This window comes from Neovison vison, chromosome 6 (genome assembly GCF_020171115.1).
Source record: "Neovison vison isolate M4711 chromosome 6, ASM_NN_V1, whole genome shotgun sequence".
In the NCBI taxonomy this organism is placed as follows: domain Eukaryota; kingdom Metazoa; phylum Chordata; class Mammalia; order Carnivora; family Mustelidae; genus Neogale; species Neogale vison.
The window spans coordinates 165,056,965-165,076,377 of record NC_058096.1 but is presented as its reverse complement, the minus strand read 5'-3'; the positions used below and the strand labels follow the sequence as shown (position 1 = coordinate 165,076,377).

Below are 19,413 nucleotides of genomic sequence, written 5' to 3'. Positions count from 1 at the left end.
CTGCACGCCCCAAGATAATAGCCCTTGCGTCCCTATCTGTGGAATGGGGGTTCACTGACAGGACCAGACAGCAAGGACCCCAAGGGTTGTAACAGGCCAGGTTATAACGGGCAGTGAGCTGTCTGCAGGGCTGGGACCCCACAGCTATCTCCCCACTCCAGTACATGTAGCTGCCCAGCCTGTTCCCAGCCCCCCCCAGGCAGCAAAGCGATACCAGGAGGGGCTGCGTGAGGGGCAGGGGCCTCTTTCACTCCCTCTTTGAAGGAGTCCATCATCTCCTCTCCTTCCAAATCAGGGGCCTGTGGCTGAGGCCAGGGTAAAGCCAGCTCCTGGGCCCCTCCTCACCCACTTACAAGCTGCCACAGGATCTCCCCCTCCTCTCGCTGGGGGCAGGTTCCAGGCCCTTTCCTGGGACCATTCTCAGAAAGGCCAAGAGGAATTTGATACTGGAAAAGCAATTAACAATTTTCTCTTGGCAGTACTTGGGTAATTAAAACATGATTTGCAGGAGGCCTGGTGGCTGTAACTGGGCCAAACACACCTGGCGAAACTGGCGGGAGGGTCCCAGGAACCTTATCTTTTCCAAGCCTAGCCCTCGACACAGAGAAGAACAGACACCAACCAACATAAACAATGGTCCTCCTTGACCTTTGGTCTCTTCCTCTGCCAACAGAAATCCATCTCACAGGGCTGTGTGAGAGTTCAGAAGCTTGCGGTTCCAACAGCAGGGGAGGGAAGACCATTTAGAAGCTGCTTGGAAACCGGACCCCTGAGGCAAGATGCTGCCATGGCAGGGGCTGTGCATGGCGGTGCACAGCCCCTGCTGTGAAGGCCACACAAAGCGGGGCCACAAGGCGACACAGATCACACGGCCTTCCGTCATAGATCTCTGAGTGGGACTGTGCTCAGCGGGAATGCGGCTAGAGTGCCCACTACAGCCTGGGATTTAATGAGCCCCAGGCCATACAGCGACCCTCCAACTGATGCCCTTGTCTCAAACCCAAGAACCAGCCACTGCCCGCCTTCCCTTTCATGACCTATGTTACGCACGTTACTCTCACCCACTGGATCCCCAAAATGAGCAGGTAAATGCAAGCCTGAAGCCACCAAAGTCATCTGGCTCCCTGCCCCTAACCAGGCCAGACCTCTGGAGCTTCTCCCAGAATTCTGCAGGACAGGTCCCTGCCCCCACATTGCTCAGCACCACAGGGTCACCGGTGACCTGTCCACCCCAGGCATGTTCACCGCAGGATAATGGGTGGTCAGTGCAGCCCAGGCAGCTTCTCCTACCTCAGCAAGCATGAGAGCATCTCTGAGCTTTGGCCCTACTGTTCCTTCCTTTTGGAATGCCCTTCCTGGCAGACTCCCCAGCGGGGCTGTTCTAATCTGTGTACCCATCTTGCTGTGATGCCGGGAGTTCTCACACCCTGACCCCTGAGAGGGTGGGTCCTGGAGGTCGGGGTCCTGTCTGCCCATAAGGAGGGAAACTGTGCACTGCGGACACTAATCTTAGACCCTCACGAGGCCACCCCCAAACCCAGACACACACGGGATCGGGCACAGGGTGGCCGCTGCTAGCCGGCACCCGAGGACGTCATTCTTGTTCAACTGCCTCTGCTCAGGCTGAGGCCTGAGCTGCTGGACACCACAGGGAGGCAGGACCCTTGTGCCTGCCTCGGGCCACCACGGGCCGCCTTCTCACGCAAAGAAACTATGCTCGTGGAGCACTGGCTCTGGGACCAAGGGCTGGGATGTGAGACCCAAGGGGGAATGGGATGTCCCTGTGCCCTTCTGGCACCACACACCACAGCCAGCCACACCCAGGAGAACCACGAAGAGCATAGCAGGTCCTCCGTAGGACACACAGATATCCCTAGGGCACTATGCAGCAGCCCCCGCAGGTTCCAGGGACCACATCATCGGCAGGCAGAGGCAGGGCACTCACAGGGCCCCTTGGGTGCAGCAACTAAGAGACACAAGAAGCTTGCAGCTGGGGCCTCTCCACTCTCCACCAGCAATGCTCCAGGGGTCGGAACCCCCCAGGGCCTAGCAGCCCACCATAAACATAGCCCGACATGGGTCAGCCGCTTTGCCGGGTGCGACCATACTTGATCCTGGAGACGGCAACAGGGGCAGCCCTCAAGGTTCAGGACAGAGACATAAGCCAGGCCCCGGTGCCCCACTCCCAAGGAGAAGGCCCGCAGAAACGCAGCCCCACGACACTGTGACACACAGCACATGGGCAAGGCACGCACACTGTGGCCACGCCCACCACAGGCCCACTGGAGACAAGGCCGCACCTGCCCTGAGCCAAAGGTCCCCTGTGTGCACATCTGCCACACGCCCCATCGTCAGAACCGGTGAGAACCAACTGGCAGCCCAGCACGGCAAGGCCAAGCCTCACAGAGAATAAGAGAAAAACCAGACACAGACGATGTGCTGCCGGCCCCCCCAAGAAGCCCCCACCTTGGCAAAACAACCCTCGGGATGGACATCCCCCACTGAAGTGGAGCACAGGGGAGGGGGAGACCTCCCAGGGGAGAGGGGACCTGCTGCACTTTGTCTGACATGCTCCAGGCTGCAAGGCCGCAGCTGCGTTGCTTCCTGTGGGCACATCCCATTTCAGTGTGGACATTGGTTACACATGAGCTGCCTGCAGGATGCCGGGATCTCCCTGCCCCACCCCCGCCATGCTACAGGGAGCTGCCCGCACGCACTCAGGGCCCACGGTTCAGTATGACAAGAATGTCTGCAGGCGCTTAGCCACCAATGATGCAGGCTGCCCTGGGAGCCTCTGCGGGTCTCTAGGGAGCAGATCACTAGGAGTCAAGGGCACCCCCACCCCACACACACAAGATGCAAATCCACAGGGCTCCAGGCAGAAGAACAGGAGGTGGTGACACTCCTTGTGGCTGAGGAGCTGGGGGACTAGGGGCCTGGTCCTGCCCAGCATCTTTCTCAGGGCCACCATCCTGCCCCCAGCCCCATGGGGGCTCTCCCCAGTGCACCTCCTGCATAGACCTGGGCTCGAGAAGCGGGGACCCCTGCTGGATCCATGGAGCAGGCTTTTGCCCAGGACAGAGAGGCTCTGGGGCTGGGACCCTGAGAAGAGGCCGCCTCTCAACAGGTCTTGGAAATACCACCGGACTCTGAATTTCGGCATCCTATGAGGACGGGGAGGGCTGGAGAGAATGGAAAAAGCACCCAAAGGGAAGCTTCTCGAGCAGAGCGGTGAGGCCCCTGGAGGGTAAGAGGTCTCCCAGTCACCGGCAGCCCAGGGCCAAGGCAGCACAGGCTCAGCAGTCACTAGCACAGCCAGGATGCCAAAGAGGTAGGTGAGAGCAGGGAGCTCCCGGGGCCCAGATACAGCCAAGGCCTGAGTACACAGGGACAGTGGCCTGGCCAGGCCCCAGCGCCATGGCCCAGAGGCTGTGGCCACAGCCCTGTCTCCCTTCCATGCGAGGATCACCATGCAGGAAGTAATGTCAACCTCCCTAGGGCCTCCCAACAGCCCCCAGGAGGCACGGCCCACCCAACATCGGGGGAGGAAAGCACCATGGCAGGCCTCCCTGCTAGCTACACTCATAAACAGCCCAGCTGGGTGGCTGTCCCGTGGGTCCTACCCCAAGGCCTAGCACCCTGCCAGCCAGCGATGCCACAGCCCAGATCACCGTGGTCATAAGCTGATAGCCCACAGCAACCTTGGGTTGGCCCGTGCTGCTTTCTAAACACATGCCATTAGCTGCCAACGCTTAACAATAAAGAGATCTAACACAAAATATGGATTTCCAGATTCTCTTGAAAAACCGATGTTGAGGCAGACGGGGCCCACTTTTCCCCTGGCACAGCCCCTGGAGAGAAGGGTGGCTCAGCCCAGCCCTGAGCCCTAGAGCAGGCATGGTACCAGGGCCAGCTTGGCCTGGGGATGTCCCTCACCAGGACCAGAGGGCAGGGACTGTCCCCACATCTGCTTTGCAGAAAGGGAGAGTCCAAGAAGGCCTCCAGGCTGGGGCGGGGCATGCAGGGCACCTGCTGGCAGGAGTCCAGGGCAGGTCCTCTCCACACCCGCTGTGAGTACCTGAGCTGACTCAAAGGAACTCAAACCCACCCATGGGAGCTCCTGCAAGGGTCCAGGGGTCCCTGGTGGCCACTCAGAGTGGGAGGGGAGGGTGGTACATGCAGGACTGGGGCTCGGTGTGGGGAGGGGTCAGCCTAGGAGGACAGGTGCCTCCGTTGGCAGGGAGGGCAGCAGGTGGTGAGCAGGGCCTCTAGGGAAGGCCAGGGGAATCAGGGAGCACCCCCCAGCCAGCCCTGAACAGCTGAAGTTGGCAGGTCTTAAATTAATCGGCTACAATTTTACACAACAACGTTCTCGTTCTCGGTGGGGCCTGGCAGAGGGCCAGCTGGGTCCCTAGAGCTCACCAGTTACTTCTTAAAGCTGAAGAAAAAACCAGGCCTGGGGAAGATGGGGGCCTGTCAGCACAGCAGGCCTGCCCCTGACCCAGTGGTGGGCAGGGGTCCCCAGGGCCCAGGCCCCAACCCATGACCCAGATAGAAGAGGAGAGGCAGTGAGGGAGCACAGCGCTGGACTGGGCTGGGCCAGAGATACTCCCTACCCTCAGCTGGGGTCAGGATGACATAGTGGGGAGGGTGAGGATGAGGTAGGAGAGAAATTCTGCCACAGGCGGGAACCATGCACAGCAAAGAGCAGAGGTCCTGCACCATGGGTCAAGGCTGGAGGCCTAGCTTGGGGGTCTGGGGGAGGTTATGGAGAGATGGGGCAAGCAAAATAAGACTGAAACCCCTTCCTCCAGCCCCTAAGCTGCTTCAGGCCTCCAACAGCAGACATGTCCCAGGATGTGACACGGGGTTTGAGGGTGCCACGGGTCCTAAGAAATGGGTAGGCAGAAGCAACAGGACAAGCTGTGCTACCCAGGGGAGCTGGATGGAGCTGGGACGGGTCTGAGGGCCAGGCAGCCACTGGCTGATGTGCTGGGCAGTGGGAAGAGAGACCCCTGAAACTGGCAGCTCAGGCAGGCATGGGCAGTGAGGCGCTCCTAGAGGAGCAGCTGTCCTGGACTCTGGGCTTTCTCAGAGAAGGACACGGAAATAGGGTTCCTGGTTTCTTTCCCTCCAGGGACCCCCCCCCCAGCCCAGAACAAGGAGGGAGCCTGCAGTTATAAGTGGGGACGCTAGAGCCAGTAAGCCTAGGCATATGTGGCTGCCGCTGTGTGCCTCAGTTTCCCCACCTGTCAAATGGACAACAGAGTTGTCATGAGGACTCAGATAGGCACCACGACAATGGAGAGCTAACTCTACTCCTGAATGGGACCAAACGTGCATCAGGCCCTGAGCCCTGCCAGCGCATCTTCTCGGCCTTCTTTATGCTATGCCTGGGTAAACAGACTCAGAGGGGCAAGCCAGCCAGCTCCAGGATCACACAGCTGGCAAGGCGGAGAGCTGAGACCACACCTGATTTCAGCCGTGTGTGTGTGGGATTAGGGTGCAAACAACTGGCCACAGAACATGAACAACTAACTGAGAGCTTCCTAAACACCCCCCCCCCCGCCGCCTGCCGCCTACTTAAGCAGGTGGGTGCAGATGACTGGTTCAGGGAACAAGGTTGAGGCACACCTCTACGGAAAAGCCTCAAAACTAACACGGATTTAATTCCCCAATGAGGGGCCGATCCCAGCACCAGGCCAGCAGCTACTGAGCACAGCAGACCCCCACATACCCTGGAATGGCACAATCCACTCGCCTGCAATGCAGCACCCAGCCCAGACGGGTCCAGGGGTGGAAGGAGCCCATGCCTAGGACAGCACTCCAGGAGGAAGGTGCAAGAAACAAGCAGAGGTTTCCTTATGGATGAGCCTAAGCCCAGCTCCCTCTCCATACAGTGGGCCTCAGTTTCCCCTCTGTGGGACCAAGGCAGAGAGGGAGGAGAGCAGTACCAGCCAGACTCGCCGCGCTCCCACCCATACAGTGGCCCTGGGGCCCAGGAGTGAGGCTGGAGCGGGGGAGGCAGCCAGGGAGGCAGGACTGGACTAACCTGTTCTCCCAACCTTACAGGGTGGCCTGTGGGCACAGACAGCGGCACAGACAGCGTCTTAGCAGCTGCCTGCCAGTCACCAGCCATCAAATGGGCCACTCCCAGCCCCAGGAGCCCAGCTTCCTGCTAGGTGACAGGCTCCGGGGCACCCTGCGGGAGTGTCTCCGAGCAGCTTCACTCTGCAGCCCTGCCCCAGGGGAGGCTCTCACGGCCCCTGGCAGGCCCACCCCAGCGGACACAACCCCTCCCCAGGGGATTCTGCTGGTTCTTCTGCCCAGCTCCCCCAGCCCCAAATACCCTCCCTGGGGCAGGGGCCACCCCTGGGAAGGGAAAGGGCCTCTGCCCAGGCTGCCAACAATAAGGTAAGGAAAGGTGGGCCACACGAGGCAACCAGCTCAGGGCACAAGGACTTGCCCAAAAGGCAGCAGGGTCTAAGCTGACCTGCTGCCCACCCCCACTGGCCAGCAGAGTGCCTGAGCTGGACAGAACCCCACAGCACCCCAGCGTGCCCCGTCCTGGGATGGCCTCAGTCACCATGTTGTCACCCCACCCCCACCCCATAACCACGCCAGCCTGCAGCCCATTCATCCAGGTTCACTTCCAGAGGGGCAAGCCGAGGTGGTCAGTGGGGGGGGGGAGTACCCCTTCCCAGAGGTCACAGAGCCAGGGAACGGTGGCACGTGATTGCCAAGGAGCCCACCACTGCAAAGACAAGGACACCCCTTTCCGTACAACCCAGCACAGAAGCTGAAAGCAGGCAAGGCCCTTGCTGGCCCGGGGCCCAGTCCCCACCCACGGGTACACGCTGGGCGGGGAGCTGTGTCAGCATGGGCCTGGGGACAGCTGTTATTTCATCTACCAGGCCCCGCCCTGGCCTGGCTCCTGGGCTCCCAGGCACCCCCACCCTACGGTCATCCCAGGAACTTCCTCCCCAGCAGGCCAGCCCTACCCTGGTCTGGTCCCACCCACCCACCAAGTTGGGACTGACCCACAGGCAGCTGCTGCTCTCAGGTCCCCCTCCAAGAAGCCCTCCTGTGCTGCTCCCTAGCAGCCCTGTGCAACTGGATGCCTGCTAATGAGGGCGGGGGTGCAGCCACCCCACAGGCCCTGCCCCACAGCAGCCCACCTTTCATTTTGAGAAGCCCTCATCTCTCTGGAGCCACCGTGCTCCCCTTGCACCCGCCGGTGGTAGGTGGGGTTGGGGGGTGCTACCCTTGCCCTGCCCTTCGCCTTGCTGTCTCCGTGCAGGGCGGGGGCCTCTCACCAAGGCAGAGTGCTGCCTCAGCAGACACTGGATCCCCTGGAGGGGACGGGGCCGTGGAGGCATGCCCTGCCCCCATCCTGCACATAGCCTTCCCAGGAGGTCACTGTGCACCCTCAGAGAGCAGGGCCAGCCTCTCCAGGCCCCCCGGGGATGGCAGGGTGGCCAGGCTCCTCATGCACCTGACCCATCCCAAGAGCGCCCAACACCCCGCCAGGGCCATTACACCTGCCAAACACCAAAGCAGGCCCAGAGGAGGAGCATGGACTGGGAGGCACAGGGGAGTGAGGGCCTGTTGAGGCCCCTCATGATGGCCAGACCTGGCTCTGGATCCTGGCCTCCCAGTGTCCAGGCAATGCTGTCCACAACCCCCAGGGCTCTGCCTGCCCCATCCGCCCAGCCCGGAGGCCTGACCTTGCGGATGCGGCCGCTGCGCGTGCCGGCGAACACCACAGTGCGGCCCCGGTAGTCGTAGGCTGCCACAGCAGTCAGGCCATCATCCTTGTCCACGAACAGAGGAGTGCCCTCGATAGTGACTGTGCCCCCCAGAGGCTGGTTGAAGTCCTGGCCACAGAAATCATCGTCGATCTGCAGTGGCTGTGGGAAGGCAGAGGGTGAGACTCCGGGCCCGTGCAGCTGGCCCCAGGTTCCTTCTTCCTGTGGGCAGCAGGCCTCGTAGCCAGCCTGGCCAGCAGCCCCAGCTAACTGGGGGTGGGGGGGAGTGAGAGGGGATGGGTGCTCACAGAGGGTCCTCAGAGGGCCTGGGGTCGAGCGTGGCCCATATAGATGTGGGGAATCAAGGATTCCTGGACCCATTTGACAAAGAGAGAAGCCAAGCCTTGCAAAGTGCCTGGGGGGTGTTCTCCCACACAGCCACTGGGCACAGGTCTCCCTCCCAACCTGTGGGGTGGGGGAGAGCCAAAAAGAAAGCATCCTAGGGGAGATCAAGGAAGGAGAGCAGCCACCCACCCTGGGGACCAGGCCCATGCACCAATGATGGCTGCATAGGGAAGGGGCCAGCCACCAGAGGCTGTAGAGTACAGGGGGGGCTCATCTGAGATAGGAAACAGGGATCACACCTAAAAGGCAAAAAGGCAAGGGCCAGCTATTAAGTGGTAACTGAAGGGACAAGAAGTGATCAACACTTCTGTTTTTCTGAAAATAAATAAATTGAAAAAAAAAAAAAAAGAAGTGATCAACACTTGAAGTTCCAGAGAAGAAGGAAAGGGCCTGGGGGAGGGCAAGTTCCAGGAGAAAAAGGGGACAGATGGCTCCCCTGAAGCAGGCTCAGGGCCTGAGGTTTGAAGGGGAGAGATCGGTAATGCATATGGAACAAGGGACACCAAGCTGGAACAGGGCTGAGGGTCCCCAAGCAGCCCCAGGGACTGAGACCCGGACCAGAGGGAGGGGATGACTGCAGCCATGGGCACAGAGCACACAGAGCACACAGTATGACCTCAGAGGGACTGCCCTTCCAGGCCTTGGTTTCTTCAGTGACACAACAGAGATCATACACCTTCCCTGAAAGGCCATGGAAGGATGGACTGGCCTGGTACACCTGGGCCTCGCCATGGAGGACGGCCCCATGTTCATGGGTGCCCCCCTGCATCCAGCGGTAGACATGACAGGGACAGGGTGAAGGGACCCTCGTTGCTCCCAGCATGGGACAACTGTGACTAGGCAGACCAAGCTTCCCCCGGGCCACCCAAGGAGTCTGGGCGGCAAGGGCAGAGGGGCTGAAGCCTGGCTCCCCAAGTTCACCTCAAGGGGGCCCTGAACACATCCCTAACCCTCTCTGAGCCTGAAGCCTCCCGTACTGCCTGGGGGCATACTGAAGACACTCCCCACAAAGCCGCTGACCCCAAACTGACTCCTCATGGTCTAGGCTTGAGAGCTGTGGCTGCCGGCCACCAAACACCGAGCACCTAGGTCCTCAGGCCACCCTGGCGTCAGGGAAGGTGCTATCCTCTGGTACCAGGTGAGGCGAGAGGCCCAGAGAGCAAGTGCATGGCCAGGCCCCAGGCCCAGGGCGAGTGGTGCAGGGTACACACTGATGTGGCCGTGGCCGCCGCGATGAATGACAGGGAGGGGCCCGGGGCAGCGCCCACTCACCGAGTTGATGCAGCCCAGCTCTTTGTTGAGCAGCCAGGGTAGTGAGAGCTTGCCCTCGCCGCGGTAGCAGGACTGGATGCGCTCCTTGATCTTCTCCTTGATGGCCCGCAGCGTGAACAGACACAGCACAGACTCCTTGGGAGGCTTCACGCGGTTCTTCTGGCCCTGCGCGAACACGGTGAACAGCACATCCTCATCCTCGGCCAGGCCCAACTGGCGGGCCAGGGCACGGCCCGGCCGGCTCAGGTAGGCGTCCTGCACCAGGCGGTACTCCACACCCGCCTGCTCGCAGCCAATGGGGAACTCGACGTAGGAGTAGAACTTGGGGTCGTCCACGCACAGGCGCACAATCTTGGAGGTGAAGAAGTGCTCACCAGCAGCATCGGGCGAGGTGAGCTGCGTGTCCAGCTGTAGCGTGAGGTAGTAGACGAACTGCTCACTGCGGAAGCTATACACGTAGTAGATGTCGAAGGCCGGGAACTTGGACAGCGTGTCCGAGGGGATCTTGAGCTGCGACGACACGAACTCGTCCTGGTACACGAAGCCGAACATGTCGGCATCCTCCTCATTGGCCATGAGCCGGCGGCTGGACAGTGTGGGGAAGTACTCGGACTTGCCGTCGATGGGCGTGCCCACAAAGAGCTTGGCCTGGCCCTGGCCCGGCGGCCCCGCGATCAACACGCCGGCCATGCTGCCCGCCTCGCGTACGCTGGACAAGTAGTGCTCCTTGCGGTGGTGCGGCTCGCCCAGCTTGAAGAGGTCGTCCAGCCGCAGGAACTGGCAGATACCTTGGGAGGCGCTGCCACAGGCCAGAAGGCGGTTGGCGGCGTAGTCCAGGAGCAGCAGCTTGTTGACGTTGTCGGTGCTGCCCAGGCCGTGCGGGCAAGACTGCACACTGGGGGGCGGGTAACACTTCTCGTTGTCCTCCACGGGCCCCGTCACGTGGGCCCGCAGCAGCGTCAGGTTCCCCGACAGCTTGTAGATGCGGTTCACAGCGCCCACATATACCTCGCCAGTCTGCTCGTGGACCACCAAGTGGGTCAGGCCCCAGTCGCTGGCCGAGAAGGTGCGGAAGGTGGGCTGGGGGCCCCCGCCGGCCCTGGGTGCCCCTGCTGCCCCCGGCACACCCCCTAGCAGCAGCAGCAGTGGGAGGGCCCACAGGCTCAGACGTGGCAGTGGCATGGCGGGCCGGGGCCTCGGGCCGAGACACTCAGGTCCTGCAGAGGCGCACATCATGGGGCCAGGAGCCTGAGCCCTGCAAGGGAGAGTGGGTGGGAGAGAGTGCGTGCATGTGGGTACAGCCCCTACATGTAGGAGAGCACACACATGCACCCTGGTTCACACATACCATCACACGAGCTCTCTGTGGTGCCCAGCCCATGCTGGGACATCCCACGCACTCCACCGCCAGGGGCATGACCTGACTTTCAGGAGAAGACCAGGGGTGGACAGAGGACCCCCTCCCCAAGCTGAGGACCTGCAGGCAGGGAGTGCCAAGACCAAGCTCGTGAGCCCATGAGCAACATGGGACAGCCATCAATGCCTGGGCCTGCCATTCCTAGGCAGAAGAGAGAAATGGACCCAGGAACAGAGAGGCAAATGATGAAGGTCCAGGCTCCAGAATGGAAGCCTAGCTAACATCCCAACCTGGAGGCTATAACCTCCTGACTTGGGGCCTCCCTATGCCCTAGGGAACAAACTCTCCTCAGCTCCAAACTCCCAGGGTCAGTGACCACCTCTCTGCCCAAGGCTCTGGGGACACATGCTCCCTGGAGAGCCCTACTCATAGGGGGACCCCCACCAGAAGATGAAGACACTGAGACCCGTCACCACACAGACAGCAATTCTCGAGGGGGCGGGAGGCAGTCTGGGTCACCTTGGCCCTGAGGCCACTTGCTGACTGACCCTGGCACAGCCCCTTTCTGGCCCTTGAGCCCTGTATTCCAAAGAATGACCCAAAAGCCAAGCCTTGTATACTTCCCACCCACTATCCCCTCCCTCAGCCAACCAGTCTCCCACCCCATGCTGTCAGCACAGCACTGCCCCTTTCTAGGCTCCTGCTGCCTGCCTCTCAGCTCCCCTTCCACACCTCACCCCAACTCCAAGGAAACAGGAAGCCCTCCCAAGGGGAAGGGGGGTGGCTCCCTGAACCCCACCCCTCAGCAGTGGCTCTCTCTTTGCAGTATGCAAAGCCCAGAGGCTGCCCTCTAACTGCAGTGACTCCTGTCCTCCCATCAAATCAGGCTCCCAGCATCCTTTACCTCCACATCAGGCTCCAGACATTCCCACTTGTACTTCCCAGGTCACACTCTCCATTAAGGTCAGCTTCCCCCACTGAGTCTCCCACAAGCTGCCTACCCCTCACCTGGACAACCACAGTACCTGGCCTCACCCACCATACCCACCGACAGCCCAGGCCCCACATAGTGGCCTGGGCAACTTTTCGGAACTGCACATGAGATCAACTGCCCCCAGATCCTGCCATGGACCACACACCTCTTCCTCTGGAAGAGTCTCGTCTCCTCCTAGCCCAGCAGCCAGCAGTCAGATACTCCATTATACTGAGGCTCCGTGGCCAAGATGCCCTGACAGGAGTCACTATGCTTTCAAAGCCTTAGTTTCTGCATCTACAAAATGGGAACGATCAGAGCTCCTCTCTTGTGGACAAAAAGAGGAAGGTGGAGGCATGCAATCAGCAGGAGTACCCTCTTGGTGTCAGCAGCGGCCCTGCCCTGGCACTGCCAGATGCTGGTGCTTCAGCCCAGCCCTTCCAGAAGCCCGAACACAGCAACACCTGATCCAGTCACAGGCTGGTGCCAGCCAGGGCTTCACACGCTCCTTGCTCCCAGACAATGTCCCTCACATAGACCAGCAGCCCCATTTTACAGATGGGGGAAGCTGAGGCCCAGAAGATAGGTGCCTGCTGCAAAGTCTGGGCTGGGAGCTGGCCGCAGGTCAATAGGCTGCCAGACAAGGCCCACTGATCTCTGGGCTCCCATGTCTGCCCCTGCAGCACAGGGCACCTCTGCCCTCAGCTAGGACTTGCTGTTCCCTCTGCTGGGATGCTCTTCCCTTCCCTGCCACACCCTGATCAGGTCTCGGCTGTCTGCCCTGACCTGCCAGCGGCAGGTGGCAGCCTCTTCACCCCAGCTAGTTGCTCTGTTTTAATTCGAGGCACAGGACTTGCAAACGGTTTTGTTACTTATTGCTCCCAAACTTGTGCTCTCCCCACAAGAACAGCAGTTCCATGAGAATGGGGCTCCGCTCTCTGCATTCTCCCAAAGCTGACTCCAGGGCTTGTGGATAAACAAGTAAATGAGCAGATCCTGGCCAGAGCAGGCCTACTTCTTCACTTTGTCCACTCTCCACTCACCCTCTGCCAAGTGCAGACCAATACCCATGGCTCAAGTGGGAAAAATGAGGCTCAGGGAGGCCAGGGGCTTTAGCCAGGATCCCATAGTAAGTGGACCCGGCTGTGACGCCTTACAAGACCCTCCCAGCTGGCTGTCATCCGCCTCTCTTTTAGGATCTCCACCCAGACATCACCCCAAGAACTACAGTTACCTATGCTGCCAACCAGGAGAGGAGTCCCCAGCCCTTCTCCACAGCCCTGTCCCCCGCTCGGGAGCCAGGGAACAGGCTCCTCACAGTGTCAGCAGGGCCTGGGCTGAAAGCTGAGTGCATGTGAACTCCAAAGAAAACATGAATCACTCACCGTTTATCAGTTCAAAGCAGGCCTGCAATTACCAGGGGCTGGGCTCTCCCCTCCTCCGGGATAATTATACACGTCTTAATGCAATTACGGGCCCTACTTTTTATATTAAACAGGAGAGACCCGGCTGAAGAAGCCACTATCCAAACTCCCAGCTGGCCCTGGGCCCACTCCCTCTCACCCCCAACAGGGGCTGCTGGGAAGGGACTGGCCACACCGTGGAACTGCCAGCCAGGGAAGGGGGATCCCAAGTCCAGGTCTGGGTCCCTCATGCTCCCCCCCCCCCCATCTCACAAAGGCCAGTGAAGACATTTCAGTCACTTCCCCTATCTTCGAGTTATGGAGCCCAGGGCTCAGACCCAAGGTCACCCAGCAGGAAAGGATGAAATCCCACACTCCTACAGAAACATGGGTAGCCAGCTGACTGGCTGGGGCTCGTGTCCCACAGAGATCTGATCTGCCCAGAAAAAAATGCATTTGTGCCAAAGCCGGGCCTGGGTGCTAGGGAGGACCACACTGGCCTGGGTTGGGGGACAGGAGCACTGACAGATGCTGGGAGGGGAGAACTGGCCACTGTGGTCCAGGGAGTCTCCTCCACGGGGCCTTTCCACCTGTTCTAAGAGAACCAGGCACACTGGGAGCTGGTGGGGAGGAAAGCAGCAAGAATCCAAGCCGGGCACTGGAACCTGCTGGACCATGCAGAGTGGGCAGTGAGAATGACTGCAGCTTCCTGCCATGGGCAGTGGGCTGTGCCGGGGGGGCCCAATATGAACCAGACTGGGAAGGGAGAAGCTGAACTGGTGTTCAACTGATGTTGGGTGTGCTAACCAGGGGTTAGCCAGGGAGGGTTACCAGTCTGGGTCACCTTGGCCCTGAGGCCACTTGCTGACTGACCCTGGTACAGCCCCTTTCTGGCCCTTGAGCCTTGTATTCCAAAGAATGACCCAAAAGCCAAGCCTGGTAGGACAGAGGCAGATGGGGCCACAGCACGGCCGGCTCCACTCCTGAAAGGGATGGGTTTGGCCGCCCAGCAGAGCATACAGAGAGCAGCAACATCCCCTTTCCTTCTCCAGGCCCAGCAGCCACCACCACTCCTCATCCTGAGAAACAAAGGCCCGCAAAGCCCTCTTCACAGAGGGAGAGCCCAATCTCCATTGCCTTAGCACTCTGGATCATTCTGAGACTTGGGCATATTGGGGCATAAGGGGCCGTGGGGGCGGGGTGGGAATGCAGCCATCCTGCCCAGAGGTAGCCCATTAGCAACCAGGGCAGAGAGTTGCACTGTCACCCACCTCCCCCCAACACAGGCCCTAGGAGGTGGTCCCAAGCTCTCCCACTACACAAGTCCGATGAGACCAGGATCTGGAAGTACTGGAGTCTTCAGAAAAAGTGCCCAGCACTTGGGCCTTCCCGGAGGTACCCTTCCTTCCTGAACAGCTGCTCTAGACACGGGGATCTTCCTGAGAGATCAGAACACACATGCAACAATCTGGGGGTGCAGAAGCCCAGCAAAGGGCTACCTGCTTTGTCCACAGCACCTCATTTGTCTCCCACCCCAAGCACACACCTCAGCAACACAGACACTTGCCAGACCTCCGCCTGTGCTGCCCCCTCTGCTTGAAATGTGCTTCCTGGCCCTCCCCGTGCCACCGTCCAAGGCTAATTTGCAGCCTGGCTCTGAGAGGGAATCGCTGGTTTTCTCTTCTGCCTCTGGCATGGGACTGGGTGCTCCTCAAGGGCTGGGCAGAGTCTTGGCTGCTTGGTGCCACACCTGGTCTCTCCTGAAACCAGCAGGGAGCAGAGAAGACTTGGGCCACGCTCCCCAAGGGCCAGAAGAGCAAAGACTGAGCCCCCCACCCCCCCACCCCGCAGAGAACCAGTCTGGGCAGGGAAAGAGGTGGAGCAGCAGTAAGCTGCTGAAGCCCCGGCTTAGGGAGCAGAGGCCCGGTCCACATCCCCCCCCAGTACACACACCCCTTTCTTTCAAGGGGCGTGGCACCCGCACCCCAAAGATGAGCCAGGGTCAGTTCTCAGCTCCAAGCAGCCTCTGGAGCCCCTTTCACCGCCCTTCCACGGGCTGCACCTGGGATATCACAGCGAGCAGGGTCCTCCCTAGAGCCCCGCTCCCCCTTCCCCAAGGCAACCCCGAATCAGCCCCGCCACCCCCAGCTACACCGCACACGAGGCCCGGGACTGTCCAGGAAGCAATCGGAAGCCTCGGAGGGAAGCGGGCTGACCCTGGAGAGGCCCTGAGAGGGGAAGGCTGAAGAGGCCCGATCGAGCGGAGCGGCCTCCCGGGCGGCACCCGCACCGCCCCCTCCCAGGCCGGGTGAGCAGCCCTGGGGGCCAGGGGCGGACCCAGCGCCCATCTCCCGGCACCCCGGGCCAGAGGGGGCGGGAGCGGGCGTCGGTCCCGAGGAAGCGGCTCCAACTTCCACCCCAGCGCCCCGAGGGCCAGCGGAGGATGGAGCCCCGCACGACCTCCTCCGGCTCCCCGCGGCCCTGTCCAGGCAGCCGTGCAGCCCGGCCCGGGCCTGCCCAGCCCAGCCTGGCCCTGCCGGCGGCCGGAGATCGGAGTCCGTGGTCCAGTCCCGGGTTCGGCCTGGGCACCCCCAGGGCCCTCCTGCTGGGGCCGCCGCAAACTTTCTCTCCTGCGTTTGAGGAGGGGGCAGCGCCGGCCTCCGCCCCCCGCCGCGCCGCCCGGAGCGCTACCCCCCGAGCTCGGCGGGCCGGGCGGCCGGGCCCGGCCGGGCCGGACCGGGCGGCCAGGCGGGGAGAGGCCGGCGGCGCGGGGCCTGGGGCCGCGGTACAATCCCGGCCGGGCGGGGGACACCACGAGCTCAGCGCCGGCGCCACGGCCGCGCCCGGACACACGCGGGCGCCCGGCCGGAGCCGCAGGGACACGCGGACCCGCGGACACGCGCGCCGCAGTCCCCCGCGCACACCCCCTGCCCGCTCGGCCGCACGCCCCGCGCCCCGGCCGGAGGCCGCCCTGCTCCGGTCCGTGGGCGCCTCCCACCCCGGCGCGCCCCCCGCCCGGGACCCCCGCCCAGCCACGCTCCGCGCCGCAGGGGAAAGTTGCGCCCCTACTCACGGGCTGCCCCGGGGCGCGCCCCGCCGCCGGCCATCGCCGCGCCCCGTCGCCCGCGCCGCCGCCGCCGCCCGCTTCGCCGCGGGGCCGCCGAAGCCGCGCAGGCCGCCCAGGCCGAGGCCGCCGCCGCCGCGCCCGGGCTCCGCTGCGTGGCCGCGCCGCCGCTGCCCAGCATGAATGGGGCGCCGAGCGTCGCGCGGCTGCGGACCGGCCTCGCTCTCGCCGCCCGCGGAGCGCCGCGCCGGGCGCATGCGCTGCCCGAGGCCGGGGGGCGGGGCCTGCGGGGGCGGGGCGGGCGCAGGGGGCGGGGCTGCTAGTAGCCTCCAGAGGGCGCTCTGTCCCGCGCTGCGCTCTGACCCGGGCCCACCGCACGTCTTCAAAGGGCGATACATTCGTCCGCCTTAATGACTGCGCGGGGGCCGCGGCGGAGCGTCCCCGGGGATCTCCAACCTCCGGGGCCGTCCTGAGCCCGTGTCCCCAAGGATGGTCCAGCCTTCCTTGTGCACGGCCTAAGAATAGAGCTCCCATTCACACAAGGGTAAACTGAGGCCCGAGTAGGGTATGCGCCTTGTCCCGGGTCGTGCAGGGCTGTGGGTAGGGAGCCTCGGCCTTCCGCCACCGCGTCGGTTAGGTGGGATGAGCACCCTCGCGGTGAGCAAAACGGCGCACAACCCGCCCGTGGCGCGTTCGCCGCCGGGGAAACAGGCCGCCCCGGGTCCGGAGGTGGCGAGGTGGCGGGTCGCCAACCCGGCTGCCTTCGACCGCGGCGGGGTGGGCAGGCAGTGCAGGGGCGGGAGCTGGCGGGGTGGCAGGCGATCGCCGCTGACCGTGCTCGCCGGGCGCTCGGCGGCGGCGCGCTCCGAGAGGCGTGAGCTGGGGGCCCTGGAGAGGCCGCCCCGCAGAAGGCCCCGTGCGGAAAGGAGGCGCGGCGACAGGGGCGCAGAACCGACAGGACGGGAAAGCCTGGTGGTGGCCGGGGGAGCGGCGGGAGACTTAGCCCGAAAGGCTGTGTGTGAACCCTACGTCATCCCTGCAGAAGAGGACACCTCCTCACTGCACAGGGCTGAGAAAGGGAACGCAGCAAGGAGCTCAAACCCGGCCAAGGGGCCCTCCCATCTCGTCCCTCCCCTCCCTCCCCTCGCACAGCCCCTATCCTAGTTTCTGAGTTCGTCTTTTCTTCCTTTTCCTTTGGGTTCGACCCTTTGTGCGCGCGTCCCAGATGGCATGCTGCTTTCGCTGTGCTTGTGTTGGGACATTTTAGAAAAGCGATCCTCCCGCTGTTAAGGCCCAGGCCAGCCCGTGCTGCCAGTAGGCAGTTTGTTCGCTGCTTTGTAGTGCCTCCCCCTCCTGCTGATGGACACAGGTCCCCATTTGTGGGTCACTGTGCATCAGGCTGTGATGGACATCTCGTGCAGTCTCTGGGCAGCTCGCTAAGACCCAGAGCTGGGCTGGCAGATCACTCAGTAGGTGTATGTTTAGTTTGGTAGACGCCAGAAAAACAATTTTCCCAAGTGATGGCCCCAGTTTGCACTCCCGGCAGTAGTGTGAGTGGGTCCGAGCAGCCCCCCATCCTCACCCACACTTGCTACCATCACTGTTGAGATTTCCCCAGCTGGTGGTACATACTGGTTTTCCACTGTGGCTTTAACAGGCGTGTCCCTAAATGGGAGAGAGCATCTTCTTCGAAGGTCCTGTCCATTGTTTTATTTAGCAAGCACTAACATAGTGCTGACAACACCGGGCTCTGCTACATTTTACAGATGGGTAAACTGAGGTAGGAGAGATGAAGTGACTTGCCCAGGTTCCCCAGCTTGTAGGTGGCTAACAAGACCCAAGAGCCTTCATTCCTCATGGACTTCTGAGCCACACAGACCTGCATGAGGATCCTGGTGTGACTAGTTAATACACAATAGGTCCTGTCTGCTCTCAGAGCCTCACTTTCCTCCTGCGTGAAATGCATGTAGGAGACCTCCCCACCCTGCCCCTCAGGGTGAGTGTGTGTGCACACCACACCGTGCCTGAGAAAATGTCTATCCCTGCTTTGGGTTGTCTCTGCCTGCTGGCTTCTGGGCTGTCCCCACCTCTTACCTGCTCTTTTGCCAACCTCTCCTCCCCAGGGCCACTGGGGCAGGCACTGTTCAAGGCCCTTTTCACTCTGTTCCACAGTCCCCAAGATCCATGTCCTTTCCCTTGTGGAGCAGCCCCCTGTCTCCAGCTCTTTCCAGGGAACCTCAAGAGGGACACTGGGCTCTGGGTGGCAGTCAAGCTCATGATTAGCTGGGCACACCCACACACACATCCCACAGTTGCCCAACCAGGAACCCCAATGTTATCCTGGACACTCCATTCCCTCCCCCATGTCCCCTGCTTCCCACAGCCCTGTGGTTTCTTTCCAAAATGTTGTTCCAGATCATACCACTTCCTTCCATCCCACTCCACCCCGTTCTTGCTCATGTCACCTTTCTGTCTACTCCCCCAAACAGTGGCAGCAAGATCTGTTCAAGATGGAAATTGGACTATGTAATGCTCATGAATCATGCCAGACCATCAATTCCAGGTGGACCCTATGCCCCAGAGCCATGAAGAAAACTGAAGCATTTTCAGAAGGCAATGGACAGGACAAGGGAAGGATTTCTTCAGCAAGATGTCAAAAGGAAAGAAATAAAGGGAAATATGGATCAATTTGACTACTTAAAATTGGTCATTTTTGTTCACCAAGAGTTACAAAAGAGAAAATGGCAAGGCAAGCCGGGACTTAGGAAAAGATATTTGCAACACACACATATACTTCACGAAAGCTGTGGACGTGGGATAGGGAAGGAACTCCAAGAGTCAATAAAGCAAAAGGCAACAATCCAGCAGGAACACAGGGAGAAGACCCCAATGGACAGCTTGTTGGAGAGACAACGGCTAGTAACTGTTGCTGGGATGAGTCCAGTGCATGGGGTTCTGCACTCTGGGGCTCCCATCTGACCCAGCTGCACCCTTGCCTAAGCTTTGCTCTGAGCTAAGGCCCGGATCCCATGCAGGAAAGGAGGTGAGGCAGAGCTGGGGTATGCCCCCAGGTCTGTAGCCACTGCTCTTCATCCCACATCACATGGGGGCATGAGTTAGCTGGGCTGCTTGGGCTCTCTCCCTCTCTGGGTTTCCTGTGTGGATTTTGCTTCTGGGTGCTGATGCAATTC

At 61.4% G+C, this 19,413-nt stretch overlaps 1 protein-coding gene and 1 long non-coding RNA gene across 2 annotated transcripts in view; one reads left to right on the top strand and one right to left on the bottom strand.

Annotated features, from left to right (window-relative positions):
• Positions 1-16,266, bottom strand: part of PLXNA1 (plexin A1) — a 49,623-nt gene extending 33,357 nt beyond the window's left edge. The window contains exons 1-3 of the mRNA XM_044252868.1: positions 16,232-16,266; positions 9,426-10,680; positions 7,728-7,910 (exon numbers count right to left, since the gene is read on the bottom strand). Coding sequence (XP_044108803.1) covers positions 7,728-7,910; positions 9,426-10,661 — 1,419 coding nt within the window. The 5' untranslated portion in view covers positions 10,662-10,680; positions 16,232-16,266. The remainder of the gene's footprint in view (positions 1-7,727; positions 7,911-9,425; positions 10,681-16,231) is intronic.
• Positions 16,267-16,606: 340 nt separating this feature from the next.
• LOC122910597 lies at positions 16,607-18,915 on the top strand. Its single transcript, XR_006385248.1, has 2 exons — positions 16,607-16,766; positions 18,712-18,915. It is a non-coding gene; the product is annotated as an uncharacterized LOC122910597 (long non-coding RNA).
• The last annotated feature ends 498 nt before the right edge of the window (positions 18,916-19,413 follow it).